This window comes from Arctopsyche grandis, chromosome 6, assembly GCF_051622035.1.
Source record: "Arctopsyche grandis isolate Sample6627 chromosome 6, ASM5162203v2, whole genome shotgun sequence".
NCBI lineage: Eukaryota > Metazoa > Arthropoda > Insecta > Trichoptera > Hydropsychidae > Arctopsyche > Arctopsyche grandis.
This window is the reverse complement of record NC_135360.1, coordinates 15,322,416-15,339,350: the sequence shown is the minus strand read 5'-3', so window position 1 is coordinate 15,339,350 and position 16,935 is coordinate 15,322,416. Positions and strand designations below refer to the sequence as shown.

At 34.8% G+C, this 16,935-nt stretch overlaps 1 protein-coding gene across 2 annotated transcripts in view; it reads right to left on the bottom strand.

Annotated features, from left to right (window-relative positions):
• Positions 1-16,935, bottom strand: part of LOC143913403 (tripartite motif-containing protein 2-like) — a 52,292-nt gene that overhangs the window by 8,121 nt on the left and 27,236 nt on the right. The window contains exon 2 of one of the 2 annotated variants that reach the window (XM_077433147.1): positions 3,791-3,918. The exons of the other annotated variant lie outside the window; for it this stretch is intronic. Coding sequence (XP_077289273.1) covers positions 3,791-3,849 — 59 coding nt within the window. The 5' untranslated portion in view covers positions 3,850-3,918. The remainder of the gene's footprint in view (positions 1-3,790; positions 3,919-16,935) is intronic. 2 annotated transcript variants of the gene reach the window in all.

The following is a 16,935-nucleotide window of genomic DNA, read 5'->3' as shown; positions in this document are numbered from 1 at the left end:
CAACCTGAACTTATCACAAGTCATAGTAGTAGTAAAAAGCCATGTGAAACGTAAAGGAGGTATGTAAAAAGGTAATTTTTTTTCTATAAATTAACCTACTCAATAAGAAATAATCACAGTTTGATTTTATGATTTAAGATATCATTCTTTTATCGTGGTAAATAAGATAAAATAATGCTTCTTTTATTACACCTAAGGCCTATGTATATCACATATGTACTATAGAGGTGACACATAGAGAGTAGGTGACCAATTTGGTGAAGAACCATTTCAACAATGAATTCAGATTGGCACATTCTAATAGGAAACGATCGACCTGGAGTCACACCTATCCACGATCAAGCCAGCAACAGTGATACGGGGCTCAAACCTGCGACCAATACATTTAAAATCTGCCCAAACCAAACACTACATTTAATTTATATAAATAAAAATATTATTATTGATAAATTAATCACAAATGTATTAATTGAAAATTTACAAAATTTTCGCAATGATTCATGTTAATTTATTAGTATATAGCGACAGTTGATCGCCAACTGGTAAAATAAACATAAATAAACTACCAACAGATATCATAATTAAAATGTCAAGGCATTATTATGCAATTGCGATATCTACCACATTGCAGGAGAAAAACGACATTTTAATAACACTTGTGTAATTACGAAAATAAATTCTAAATTTGAAACCTAATCAGCACCTTGGTACATAACTATACGTACACAGTTAGTTTCAAAGATGTTTTCTAGCGAGCGAATCGATAAATAAATCAAAGATGTTTATTTGAAGAATCGAATGACTACCGATGTCGGTTCAAGACGATGTAAATCAAATAACAACGTCAAGAAGGAGGTGAACGTACCGATAATGTGAACTGAAAGTCATCATCAGCGGTGTGACAGAACACCAACTGCGGTGTATTTCGGTTTCACGGAGACTGCTAAATCCGAGTAGCTCGTTCCGGACAAAAACGATCCAACACAAACTTCACGAGACATGAAATTAAATGAAGCATCTCTCTCCTTCGTTGGGAGCAGTCGTCGATTTTTTGAAAAGCCACGAGAGAAAAAGGAAAAAAAGAAAACAAAACGAATCGTATTCTCGGCGTATCAAACTCAAATGCTTCCGACATTTGCAGTCGATGGAACGGAAATGTTTTCAAAACAAAACTTCTATTTTCATTTCGATCGATTTCTTGCATGAAGGAGACATCGTGTCCAACGAATGTACACAAGTGGAATCAGAATGAATCCTGAAGAATTTGAATCATAACATGATAATAAATTTCGCATACAAAAACCTACTCAACAAAAGAAAACGTCAAGTATGAAAATAAAATTAAAACAGGATACATTTTAAATGGTATCTTACATGTAAAACAAAGATCGTTCGTTGTGTGTGTGTAATTCAATTATGATTGGCTCTCATTAAATATCCAATTCGATTCAAATAAATCTAATAAAAACAGGTGAATGTTTATTATAAGATTAGCCATGTTTAAGCTGTATATATTACAAATACCGAGATAAGCCGGGTGGAACCACTAGTTACCTATAAAAGTACGTCACTTTGAAACAAAGAGGTGGACGTTTTGTTCTCAACTGCTCAGCATTCATCTTTTAATTGAATTGACAAACTTTTCTGTCCGCTTGTGATAATGTGGGAATTTTCAAAAATATCCTCCACAGAAAATTTAATGAATTTAGGTAACACACATGAACCCCTTCAAAGTCATAAAAACAACGACCCGTATAAGCGCTAATTATACCAATGACATTTAAAAATGCCAAAAACATATTTACAACCCTATTTTTATATTAATTTATGACACAAACTAGGGCGCATATGTACATTTGAAGTTTCATAACTCAACCTGTGTACTCGCAAACAGTACAGCTGCCAATTTAAACAATATCCAAAAATCTACCGATATACATATGTATGTAGGGGAGAGTGGTGTACCTGTGGACAATATTCGCTTTTTCACTCATAGCTCAGCAACATTATTGTTTTAATCAAACTTTTTAATGTCATTAGATAGGTTGAATATTCAAGATTAAAATTAAAAAAGAAAAATTAATGATAGCATAACAGTTTTTTTATTTTTTGCAAAAATAATAGAAACAAAAAAATTGTCCAAAGGTTCAATACTATGTTGAACCTATGGACAGTGTATCATTTTCGATTGGATTATTCATAACTTCAGCAACATAATACTTGAAAGTCTTTTTGGTTGTTAATTTCACAAGAACCTCTAACCTTAACCTCTGGACGCGTCCAGAGGTACAACCAAATAAATGTCCAAAGGTACAACAAAACGAAATATTCAACTAATATTAAAATACACTTCTTTGTGGTTACGTTTTAACACATATATCGTCGTTACCAAATAGTTAAATAACCACTATACAAAACTAAATGCATATCTTGTATGAAAAGTTATTTTAATAAATATGAAATGACAAACAGTTGTTCGTTGGTAAATATTTACTTTTGGGTCCCAAATAACGAAATTCTCGAAAAAACTCGAATCTGGCAGCGCGCGGCACCAAAAGGTGGATTGAATGTTGCCAATATTCGATGTTCATAATTCCCTAGAACATTGTGTAGCAAAAATATTTTCCCCGACCGAAATAAAGTCATTGTCCACAGGTACATCACGTCCATAGGTACCTCACTCTCCCCTATGTGTATATAGACCTGGTTTCGCTAATTCTCGTTAAATTAATTCTTCCTTTGAAATACTTGAATATATGTAATTTGTCATCAATTTTGAATAAGATTCGTAAAATCGAGATATTGGAAAATGTTTCTGAAATGATTACTTTGATGATCCTAGTACCAAGGCGATGAGACAGAGAGTTCATTTAACTAGAATTGATGTTTCGCAGGTAGGAAACTGAAAACTAGGACTTTTGTTTACCTGTCATGGCTGCCAATCGACTTTTAATCCGGATTAATTAGAACGTTTCTTCGCAGATTTACAATCTTTTGATCCTTCATTTTGACATCGCTGTAACTTGTATTTGATCCTTTTAAAAATAGCAAGAATTTCACTGAGACACTGTTTTTTTCTTCGGAAACGTAAGCATTTACCACATATCAATGGCGAAAAGCTGATGCAATTTATAATGCTAATGATTCTCAAGATATTTTGTTGTTGCTAATATTGTATTATGAATATAAATTCTCACCGCAAATGGACTGAATTAAAAACTAGACCAACATACACGTGAGAATTCAATCAAGCCATGATTAAAATATATGTCGAGTATGATCTGTGCTACTCGACTAAACGAATGGCCGCGTGTACATATGTAAAGGCTTAGTTTCATTGCGAAATCCATATTAATTAAAATCACAAACATTAAATACACTACACAATCACAATTAATAAAATTGTTTGAATTTTAAATACATATATATTTATGTGTTGTTAGTGTAAATTAAAAAATAGGATACTATTATTAAATTAATGACTAATGTGTCTTGTGTGCGAATTATGTACATATTGTATATAAAATTGTTCAGTGCAAGTGAGTGACGAATGTGGTTTTATATAAATATTATACACTTCTTCCTGTACAAAACGGCGTTAGTTATACAAATGCGAAGCGATTAACCGAAACAGACCCAACCAATACAACAATAACACTCACATACCACACAACGTACGGTTAAATGATTATGACGCGATGATGAAGAAGGGTTAACACAATACTAGATAAAGAAAAGAAAAAAAAAACAAACACGAGACGAATGACAAATGACAATTTGATATCCTTACCACTCATCGACGATGGAGGAAGACGTCATGGTTGTAGCGGGATGATCCTCAATCAACATGATAATGAGAAGCGAGCGCGGGATAAAGGAGCGGGCAGCCAATCAACCACATCGAACAGCTGGATACTTCTTGAAATCCAAAATTCATTTTTTTACTTCTTTTAGTATTTGGACTAATAAATTGTTTTGAGAAAATTTTGAAAAACGCGAGAAGCGCGTGTTGACATGAACGATCTCTGAGCCACACTAATTTGCTACTATGTATGTATGAAAGTCCATACAGACTACTGGACCGCGTGTATGCATAATGAACTTCATTTATGTCACACGTCTAATTGCGTGTTTACAAACACTCAAAATATCCTAAATTTATCCATGCTCAATTAATAAGCACGTGTTACATACATAGTGCTCTGCTAGGGAGGGAAAGTCGACGCAAGTCGAAAGAAGTCACGTTAAAGAAGATTTGTATCCACACGACAGAAATGTGTTAGTCATACAAAGCATCCAACAGCTAAATAGGTTTGGATATGCTTTTTTACTTTATTAGTAGGTTTATTTTTTTTTCGATTTTCCTAGTATTGTAGACCCTACATAGTATAGGTAGACATGCAAAAGCAATATTTAAGTTTCATGAAGTGCGTATATAATAAATGGTAAAAATTTCATTTAAATATGACAAAAATTCATCTCAGTATATATGTATGTATGTATGTTTGTATATTCAAATGTGTTGATGCATACATGTTGCCGTTTTTTGCTTTGATTTTAAAGGTTTACGTTTCTATTTGGGTAACGCTGATACACTCATTGGCCATTTGGATTAAAATGATACATAATCACCAATTAACAGCAAATTTATAAATTGCTGTCAGTTAGTAGTGTACAAGAGCACCATCGATATCACTAAATATACTCTGTAATGTCAAAGCATTCTTATGAGTAGACTAAAGGCGCAGACATAAAGAATTATACGGCACGGCTTGCCTAGTTAGACCCCAGCTGTGGAGCATATCCTCGCTTCATTGATATATGTAACTAGTGTTAGACCCGTTGATTTCAACGGGTGGTTTCGAAAAGGAATTGAAACTCGAATAAAAATAAAGTTAAAGATATTGAATCGACTGGTTTCGGAAAGAAATTGATGCACGAATTACGAATGACAAATTACGAAGTGATTACGAATTACGAATTACATTTTGTGTATCGCCGACGCCTCCGGCACCCCGGGGCCTTCGCCCCCGGCGCTTCCGTCGCTCCGGGGCCTTCGGCCCCAGCGCCGCCGACGCCTCCGGCGCCCCCAATGGCTTCGGCACCCCGGGGGCTTCGCCCCCAGCGCCCCCGATGCCTTCTGCACCCCGGGGCCTGAAAAAACTGGGAAACTGAAAAACTGAAAAAAATGAAAAAACTGAAAAAATGAAAAAACTGAAAAAATGAAAAAACTGAAAAAATGAAAAAAATGAAAAAACTGAAAAAATGAAAAAAATGAAAAAACTGAAAAAATGAAAAAAATGAAAAAAACTGAAAAACTGAAAAAAATGAAAAAACTGAAAAAATGAAAAAAATGAAAAAACTGAAAAAATGACAAATGTGAAGAAAAAAAAATTTTTGTTCCCCATACTGGTTGATTCATCATGTTCGGCGAGAGTTAGGACACACACACACCCACACACACACACACAGATTACCGTCTTTATATATATGATTTGCACGATTTTATTATTTCAACAAGTTTCTCCTACGTCTCTTCAAATATGGTAATGGCAGATACATAACAATCAATTTGGAGCCTGTGTCAATACAAGGATAAAATAACACCGAAAACATTCCAGGGAGTGAGTTTTGGCTTGGATTTCCATAGCATATATCAGGCGTACTGGCGTTTTTTTTTACATGTGCTTAACTATCTAAATAAAAAAAAACACGTGCCCCGTACCACTCTGTGTGTTTGCGCCACTATTTTTATTATTATATTCATATATGTATACCAGGAAAGTCTAACAGGTAAACCCCAATGCGCCTTCCTAGCCAATTACAAACAATGCAGCATTTATATTACATAAGCCACTGAATTATGAGAAACTGAAAACTCGAAATTAACGAGACATCTATGAATTTTAACCTGTACATTAATCATACTCAAATAGTGGTGACATAGTAGGTAGGAAGGTTTTTAGCCAATTTAATCGAGGAATCGTTTTAACAATGAAAGCAGAAAAATTGGCAAACTCTGATAGGAAAGGATCCAACCACCGAGCCATGCTGCTGGCTAAGTAAACTATGCTAGTCGTCGGGGCAATTGCAAATAACAATAGACCGTTTCATCAGAGTTTAAAAACAAAACTTGTGAAAAACGTTTCTCTAAGAAATTAACAATAATGCCCCGATCAATAGCCTAAGTATGAACAGATTTCGGCGTTGGCTTGGTGCTCGTTAAATAACAATAGACCTCGCCATTACCGTACAAAGCAAGGGAGCATCGTCCGAACGCCCCCCTTTACTTATGAGCAAAGATCGGCGTTCGATAGATGTTTTTCGCACAAAAATGGTTCACTATTATCAATTTATTAGAAAAAGGCATGATTTTTTGCTATCTTGCTTTTAACACTAATTTCGGAGCGGTCTATTCGAACGCCTATCTATACTTATGAGTTTCCTATATATGTACATATGTATATAAAATGTATTGCTGTTCAACTTTCATTGGCTTTTTGAACAAAGATTCTTATGCATATACGTGAATCGTGGAACATTGCTTAGCATTAATTTCTTTCGATATGTTGCGATTATGATAACCGAAAACCGATTATCGTTAAAATTCGGTGACTAAGGTGAAGCTAACAATTGCATGACAATGAATAACAGTCGTATGATTTGTAAGAATACTTTTCTTGCGTTTTTGGCAAGCTCCAAGGTTGGGAAACCTTCGCAACTGGTGAACTGCAGTTGCATTCGTTACTTCAGATTGCATTACATTTCAAAAAAGGCAATGTGTGCACATTAAAATTCCGTTCGACTCGCAAACGAATGCTGAGTCACCCTGTTGTACGGATAGATTAAAAGCCCACCTGGGTTTTAAGTGTTGAGCAACACTGTGACACGTGTGTGAGTATACTGGTCTCAAAAGTCAACCACAATGCCACTTCCTCCAATATGACGCAAATTGCTAAAAAAAATTTAATATGACCTGCATAATAGGAAGATAAGCAAAAACTATTCAGGTAATGAAACATAAAAGAGTCTTGTTAAAAATGGTTCAATTCAATGTTTTACATAAAAAAACCGTTAAAAGATAAGTAGCAACCTAACAAAGAACATATTGACACGATGACTTGTGAAAAAAAATTCTCATACAAAAAAATTAATAAATTCTTACCATATTCAGATTCTTACTTGCTCAATGGCATTCAACTTATATATTGGGTTTAAACTTTTGACTTTAATTTTCCCTGTCATAGCACAAGTTAAAACAACATCTTTTGGCACAATTTCGCGCAAACCAACATTTATTGCAATCTTATTACTATCATTTGATAAAACTGCAAGTGAATGGAAAAACATCAACACATCTATCAGAAAACGGTGAATGGCAGCATTAATCCAATGATTCATACAGTTGACTTCAATGGAATATTTCTTTGCAAAGTAATCATCTATAATATATACCACACGAGTTTTAATGTATAGGTATTTGACTGCATATCAATTAAAACTAAGCAACTATACAGTTGCACAAATTAACCAATAGCATTTTAATGTTGGCAACTAAAAAGTTATGACCTGTTCTATTTCCTGGGCTGTTGACAGTGGGTTCTTAAAAACTGTCAGCAACTTTTTAATCTCAAGAGTGAATCAATCACCACCAATCCAAATGAAAAAAAAAACTACTTAGGTAAGGCGAAGAATGAAAATGTAATGGAATGCTCTTCGAATAATGAACATCGTTTTTAATGTAATATTCCGGTATGTTTCATTCAGTAATGGATAGTAAATGGCTGACGATGATGATAAAAAATTATATTAAATTAATTATATTATAGAGATATAATATTAGTCAGTGCCTACTTATCTACCTTAAAAATCGTGGGAAACAAATTTTTCTTTATTAACTAAATATCTTTATTTTTACACAGCATTTGATGCTTTTTTTGGTAACTATACAACTAAAAAACATCAAACACAACTTGATGAGTTTTTCTTAATGATGAATTTCTTTATACAATTGAATCCTACAATACATATATAGTAGGCGGCATTTATGCAAGATACTCATAGTAGTGTGAGTGATTCACTCTAGGTGCAATCCCATTGGTCGTTGGTGATGACATACGACAACAGCAATGCTTAGAGAAAAGACTGTTGGTCAGTGCAGTTCACCGACATTCACTCACACTAATACGATCCACCTGAATAAATTATTTTTACTATATATATACATATATGCGTTCTTAACAGAAATACAATTTGTTTCATAGAACAGTATCCGAAAAATTAGATTTAGAAGCCATGGAAATGACCTTTACACTGCGGTGCGTTGAAAATACATTCCTCATACATATCAACAAAAGACAGTCTCGTACCACGAAAGGTGAACGCGTCACGTTCTGTCTACAAAACAATTATCGTGTTAACAAGGTTTGTTTGGGTCTCCGTGGCCAGGACCGGTTCCTTGCATTGTCCACTGGAATCACAATTGTACATGGAAACGACTGAAAAACCACACAGGATCAAAACGGAAAAGTACACAGTTGTATGCATATAGCAATGAATACTTACAAAACGTTAATTACAAACATACAGTAGGGCTCAAACTCAAAGACGTGACCTAAAATCACGACTCAAAACACACCTTTGATCCAAACATACGACATTTTCGACGTGGATATCCATTGGCTATTCATACCATATAGATAGTCACGATTTTTACATTACCAAACGTGTTTCATTCACATTTCAATTTTTGTACAAAAATAATCACATGTGAAGATTCAATTCGCTTTGATTATATACCGCAGTGTGAAGATTTGAGGGTCTTGCCTCGATCGACGATATCGAATTATACCAATTGCTGACCCTAAAAAAAGCGTGATGAATGCATTTCGAAAACTAGGTGAAAGTGAATTCGATGGAAAATGTACGTTCAAGTGTCATCTAATATGGGATATGACGTGACAGGATGTTTACATTGGAGTAACTAAGCAGTCTACGAAAATTATATCGGTTCGGTTTTGAATCACGTCAATGTTTGGTTAACGTGCATAAAAACGAAACGATTTATTAAAATTATAAACAAGATAGGATGATGGGTTTGATGATTTAATCAAGAGGCATGTACGCAGTGATTCAAAGAACTTAAATATTTATCATTGGTTCAAATATATACCGCTGATAATTTTTATTGGAACGAGTTCAAGCTTGTACAACTTATGCATACTATCATTAAAAATACATACATACATACGAATGGTTTAATAATTCGTTTGATCTTGCAATACCGGGTTGACATGATACGACTGTACTCGGACTGAATCCGGTAATATGGTCACTTGGAAGTTACTCGTAACGCGTGGCAACGTCCGGTTTAAACGACTTTCTTATACGTATACATATACAAGATGCAAATTGATTAAATTCAGTCGTGATGAAAAACAGTATAATAATATATATAAAAACGGACGCGATGTATGTATGTATGTATGTGGCGGAGGCCTCGACCAGTATGGAGATTTCATAAAAACAAATTTTAGAATGCCAGGAGTATATGTTGTGCCTAGAGATATTTAATTAAATAAATACACGCGGACGAGGCCACGTGGACTAAAACGTTTGACCAATTAGAGCAACGACGATGCATTCTGACCAATGGGTGCATTCTAAGCATCCGTTATAGGGATGTGGCGTGACGAGGTAGCGGGGAAGTGGGTGGAGGGGTGTGGGGCGTCTGACATGTGCTCCTGATATTGAGCAACTGACTTGGAACGGGTGACGTCAGCGTCAGATGCGCTGCGCAGGAGCGTACACATACACACATCCATTCATCATTTAGAACGGGTGAACGGGTTGGATCGGCGAGCGTGTAATGCGCGCACTCAACATTTTACTGTAATATTAATACGTGCGCGTGTCTATAAATTATATTACATTATATTTATATGTAACGTATAACTTTATTTTAATTCGTGTATCAATTCCTTTACGAAACGATCCGTTGAAATCAACGGGCACAAAAGTAGTTATCAATAATAAATATGATTTTTAATATGTCGTGATGATATATAATATAATACATATGTACATAGAAATGAAACGGATTTTTAAGTAAGCAACCAGATATTTTAATATGAAGTATAAGAGATAAACAATTCTAAATTTTCCCGTGAGAAGATGTTGAGAAGCGGAACTTGTGTTGGCACGAGATTGAAAATTCGCACAAATATAATGTGATTAACAGTAAACAACACTAATTGCAAAAGATAAAATGAGTTGTTAGGGTCAGATGGATTATTGCAGCATCTTATGTATTCCCAAAACAATTATAGAGAAGTGTGCATTTTTTTAGTGAGCACGCGCGATAAGAGTTTTTTTCGAGATAAAAAAAGTAAGTGGAGTTCAAAACATCAATAGTAATAAAAAAAAAACTGGATAACACAAAAATTCGTGTGCTTTTAGTCTACACATCAAACAATGACTCACAAGATAAAGGTTAAAATTTAATACGTGTTTAGTTAACGCAAAAAAATCGAATTTACAACAGCATTACTTCGTAATTTAAAAATTCAAACGATGCTTGAAAATGAAATTACATGGTTATAATGCACCATCTAGGAAAAGGAAAGGAAAAGCAAATATTTACTACAACATAGTGGTTTTTTGTGGCGACAATTATGTACACATTATTTGTGTAAATCTTTTACATTTAACATACATTTGTTGTCAAAGCATGTTTACTCAGTTTTGCCTATGATAGAAGAATACTCCTTTTTTCTTCATAAAAATAAAAACGTGTATTATAGTACATATTTACATATGTATGTATAATGTGTAAGGAAGTTTTAAATAAACAAGGAAGTTTGCTCATTTTGTCTCATTTGTAAACAGATAAATGGGTGTGAGGATCAGAATTCCCGCACAAATACAATGCACTTCCTGGCCACAACTAATTTTGGCAATGGTACAACGTAATAGAAAATGATATGTATGTATATGCAGATCAAAATTGACATTCTGAATATACCGAACCGTTCATTAAGTCATAAACCCCCATGATTCAATCTGAAGTTATACATTCCATTTAGAATAGCTTAATCTAAATGCAAATGTCTCCCTTTCAAAGCACACCTTAATTTAATTAATAACCGAGGGAAGGTATGTGTACGATCCTATTGTTAGCTCCTATGTAGGTACATACATACATACACACAGAACCGAGTTTCCCCCAATCTCTACATTTCAGAAAAGATCACCTATACATAAGTAGATACAGGTCTACGTTCTCGCAAAATGATACTTAAGCCAACAATAAAATTTCCAACCCCTCTGAAGGGATGACAAATCCCTGTGGGGTGTTAGAACGAAGGATGCCATTTTTATTTCATTTAGCTACTAACATGTAATATTAAATAGCTGACTTTTGACGGGGTGGAATTTTTTAACTGTCATGATTTTGACGTAACCGCTTACTATGTGAAAAATTGGTGCTTACTACATACATATGTATATACAAAAACGAAAGGGACGTTTGTATGGTTTTTTTTGCATGGACAAGTGCATATTAAATAAATATTATAATTCAAAAATCAAAATCTCATAAAAATACAGGTCACGCCATGACCATTGAAAAGATGACACATACTCATTTTTATGCGTACGGTCGGGCGAGCGTCTGGGGATGGAATTAGTAAAAATGGGGCGATGCGGACGGCCGGCCGTAGCGACAATAGCCTCGAGTGTGATTTGAACTAGGTTCAAAGCATTATATGCTAACCACTATTCTGCTGGTTAATGCATGGAATTACTTATTTCACGAATTATATAATTTAATAATGGGAGTTTATTATATTACACGGATTGTAATATTACAAGAAAACATTCACAAATGCCGCACGACTGAAATTATTTCTGATCTGAAGGATTAATAAAATTTCATACGATTTTTTTATTGATTAAATTGCTTTGATTGTGAGTAGTGGCGTTTATGACGAGCTAGTTTGCTAGCACACTATTGTAGTAAGAAATAACTGAACTCATAAATAATGAGCTACATAAGTAAATCAACTCTTTTATAAATAAAAATAGCAATTTCGTTGAAATGTAATAGACGTATATTTGATACGGAAAAATGCTATTTGATCTTCTTTGTGAATTGGAATATGTACAGTAAGTGGTTAGCTTCCGTTGTAAAAACAGCAATCGAGCAAATTTATGCATTGAAACAGCCTTTACGTATCGTTTTCAAAGAAAAACAAAACAATGGAACGAAATGAAAAAGAAAAAATAATGATCCGATCAAACGTCAAAGGCATTCCCATCGAAGAAATGGAACCGTTTCGACTCCAGTCAAAGCAGGGAAAATTTAATAATAAAAATACACACATGTAGATAAATGCGTGAGGTTGTAATAATAAGTTGTGTGACATTGGCCTCGGACTTTATCATCATAATTTATTCAATGAGATTCGGCTCCGAAACATGGAAATGAACTAAATGCAACTGCACCGCGTGCGGCGTGCATACCTACACGATATTGCATAATAGAGTACATCGAACTTCGAGAGAAATTCATACACATACATATAATCTCATAACGGGGTGAAGGTCGATTTAGATTTCAATGCAACAAAAATACAATGTCAATACCTGCTCGGCCACATTTCTAAGGATTTCATACTCGACTTCACGATAGAAAGGTAGTTTAAGATGAAAGTGAAAGCTAACTGCGTCGATTCCATGACATTTTTACAAGATAAAAACGTCAAGATAAGGTAAAAACACAATAATAATTATTATTAAAGAAACAATTCGCTGTAAACATTATATATATAAAGACGGTAATCTGTGTGTGTGTGTGTGTGTAGGTGTGTGTGTGTGTCCTAACTCTCGCCGAACATAATGAACGAATCGATAAAAATCGATTAATTCATTTTTCGACGAGACGACTTTGTCGCGACTCGAACCGATCACCCCAAATAGCCTGAATATGGGTCTAATGAGCTAATGGTCTCGGACATCGCGCCAAATCCAATTTTTCATTTCGCCTTTTTTTTTAAGCATTAATTGAAATATTCCTTCTCGCCATATAAAAATACGTAATTTTAATAATTTCATTTAGCGAAGTTTTGAACCATTTTTTTTTCTTTTCATATAAAACAATTAAATATATATTTTTAATTGAAATTATTGAAATTGAAATTGAAATTAATTTATATTTTAGCGATATTTGAAAAAATAAAATCAATTCCAGGACGCCGACTCGAACCTACCCCCATCGCGCCCAGATCAATATACGCTGACCAGTACACCATGATACGGATATAAAGTCTGCTCTAAATAACGTTAATATTCAATAATCGTACAGAACGTATGGACAACCAATCAAAACGGAGTCATATCTTCGGTAGTTGTCGGAAGAAGTCGGAAGTAGTCGGGAGAGGTCGGGAGTGGTCGGGTGTCATGGATCGAGTGAATCGATTTCGATTTGGAGTATCGCTCGGGGCGATAGCTAATAATAATAGAAAAAAATAGGTCTTTAAATAAATAATTGAAAACTCTCTATGGGAGTCTGCGTATTTTTAAGAATTGAAAATTATTACAAATAAAGAATTGAAAACTATCTATGAGAGTCTACGAAAATAACGGTTCCGGTTCCGGATTTTTTTTTTTAGTTTTATACGAGTATATAATAATTTTATACCCATGCGATGATGTTTCATCGGGCTATTCACTAGTATATTTATAATGGTGAGAGTAGAGATTGAAATAGCAATGGGCGGGTCATGTAGCTAAAAAAATAGACAATAAAGACGACAGAAGTGCACGGATGGTACCCGAGAGGATGTAAAAGAGTGCGAGGAAGGCCACAGAGAAGACGGGTGGATGAAATCAAAAAAATATGTGGGAAAGGATGGATAAAAGTTACCCAAAACAGAGTCAAATGGAAGCGTGTTGGAGAGGTATTCAACTAGTAGTGTAAATGATGATATATAGAATATTTCTAAACTTAATAAAGATTATGCGTGTTCTTCCAATTGCACGTATTGAATATATGGGATAAAATTACCACTTTTTGGACATAAAACTGCGTACTCCCTACTTAGACTTAATTTTTTACAAAGATTCAGTTATTTCATCGTTTTCAATCAATAAATCTTTGAAAAATTTCAATCAATCTTTGAAAAATTTCAATCAATCTTCGAATGAATACATAAAACGACAGCCCAGGAAGTAAAAGAGAAAAGTATGAGCGTTCACACGCAAAATTTATAATGAACAACACAACGGAAATTGCGAGTTTACTTCTCAATAGACATTTAAGAAGTATTGTTTCATTTGGAAAGGAAATAAGCCCGCATCTGCGATAAAAAAGGGCGCTTAGACGACACGTGCACCGGTACCGGATGGTGACAAAAGTTTCACAAGTGTCAGTGAACTGGAACAGTCTAAAAAAGGTGCATGATAAGCAAGCAAGGTGGCATCCGTGACCCACAATTGATAACGTAATGTAAAGTGAAAAATGTGTCGATTACAGACACCTGACGCAAACATCGAATCGATATCGGTGCGTGTGTCATAACTTAAAATGGACAAGTGACGTTTTATAAATCAAACTATTTAGGAAGAGGCTGTAATATTTTATTCTAATCTATAGGTTTATGCGTTTGACCTCAATCGACGTTGGCGTTCGTCATGCATTCGAATGCAGTTATGTCAATAGCAGTATGGATTGCTTTGAAAAGAAATTCACTTTCAATTAGTACTTGCGAACTGCAATATTTACCATCTACAATACTTCCTGTATGATTATGAATATACAACATAAATATGTATTTTAGTTAAGAGCATGTTTTACGTCTTCTATGTACATACATATATGCATTAAAATGACTAGATTTTAAAACGAGACAAACTTCAAATGAAATCTGTCATATTTAGAATACCGGAAGTCGACGATATTTCAAGTTGAATCAAACAACTATTTCTTAGGAGAGTCGTTTTAATACTTCACCCAATTCACCAATAAACAGACCGATATTACACCACAATTTACTTTCGAAGTTAGAGAAAGGAGAGCATGTATCTAATCGCTAAAACATTTCTACAATAAGAACAGTAGAACTCTATCTTGGGTACCACAATTTAAGGTATGAGCCTCATACTCCAAAAGTATGATGAGTAGAGCGCGAATAGGGACCGTGCTTTTTCCAGGAATCGGGGCGGTTTGGCTCTATTTACAAAGCTAGAGTCCAATAAAAAAGGTTCGGCGAACCTTTAACAATGCATTTACAACAATTGAACAATGAACGGCGCGCTCTGGGTCCGCTCTTTAATGATGAACCTTTTTTGTGTCCTAAAAGTCCTCCCAGAGAATGTCTAAAAGCCGAAGCAGAACGAATCAAAGAAAACACTAGAGGGAGGAGAAAAAGACGAAGCACGACATCGACAAATTGCAACATTAGAATGCAAAGACCGTCAAAATTTGCATTTGTTTGTTCATTATTTATACGTAACGCCCACGCATGCAACCGCAGTTGCGTTTGATCAATTTGAATACGTACACACGCCTCGAGTTATAATAACTTACCATTTTCACGACGTTTAGTCACACTCGACCGAACAAAAGACTAGGTTTAGCAGGAAACCAAAAACGAACGTTTAAAACTTGTAATATATTGTCGTACATGGGATCTCCATTATACGCCCCAGTTAGGAAAGGTGTTGTGTGGCTAATTAAATAAATCGTGAGATAAGAGCGGCTGGGGAATGAAAGACATGGGTTCAGTCGAGTATGGTCACAGTCGTAAAGCTATGGAGTTCTGGAGCCAGACAAACAAGTTTGATATGCCTCCGGGACGAAGTCCTGACTTGTCTTGTGGGAATAATTGGAAAGTGCACGTCATTTGTAAATGCTTGGTGAGCGAATTGATTACAATGTTGCAGACACGTCTTGAAAAAGCGACTGTTTTAAGTACAGGTCGAAAAATCGACAAAAATACAAAAAAAAATCCTTTCTAAAAAGAAGATAATCAGGCTTTTTCCACTCTTGTATATTTTAGCTCAGAATATCGTAATCACACTTTTGGCCAGGTTTTAATATATTTTACAACAAAATGTATATGTACATACATATATCAAATAGAGCACCAAAAACAATATTTCAATTTATATTTTTCCATGATGCCATTACGGGCTACCCTTGAGCGACACATATGGTATAAAACTTGTACATATATAAATTTGAAATCATATTCAAATACTGGTGAGAAATAGGGTCGCCGAGAAGAATCCGGGGCCTGTGACAAACTAAAAAATAAGATCTTATAGATTAGACAAAACTATCAATATGTTGGTTGATATTTTTTTAAATAATTCGACACAAATAGTGCGTGGACCGAAAAATAATAAACATTTAGCATTAAATAAATACATGTATTTTTATATAGAATAATATAAAATATCAATATTGGTCAGTCGGAAGTCCCGACACGGGCCTCAAGTAGTCCGGGCCCTGAAACTTCCTGTCTCTATCTCCCCCCCCCCCCCCTCTCGTCCGCCCTGGTGACAAATATTAGGTAGGATTGTTTTGCCAATTTGATGAGAAACCGTTTCAGCAATAAAATCAGATATATTGGCAAACTCTGATAAGAAAAGATCGACTTGGAGTCACAAATATCCAAGTCTGACCAGCAGCATCGTAGAAATACTCGGAATAAATTCTCTCCAATCAAGGTCAACCCAGGGCTTAAACCCGGAAACCTTTCGGTGGTTAGCATTATAGCATTCACGCAACAACCGAGATTTACTGCTGGGTCATCAAAACCAGTCCATATTTTATAAGCAATATGACTAAGGCTTTTGCGATTGAATTTACAGCTAAAGCAGGCCCAATTCTAGAGCTGACAGTTTATAAAATAGGAGTACAAAAAACATCCA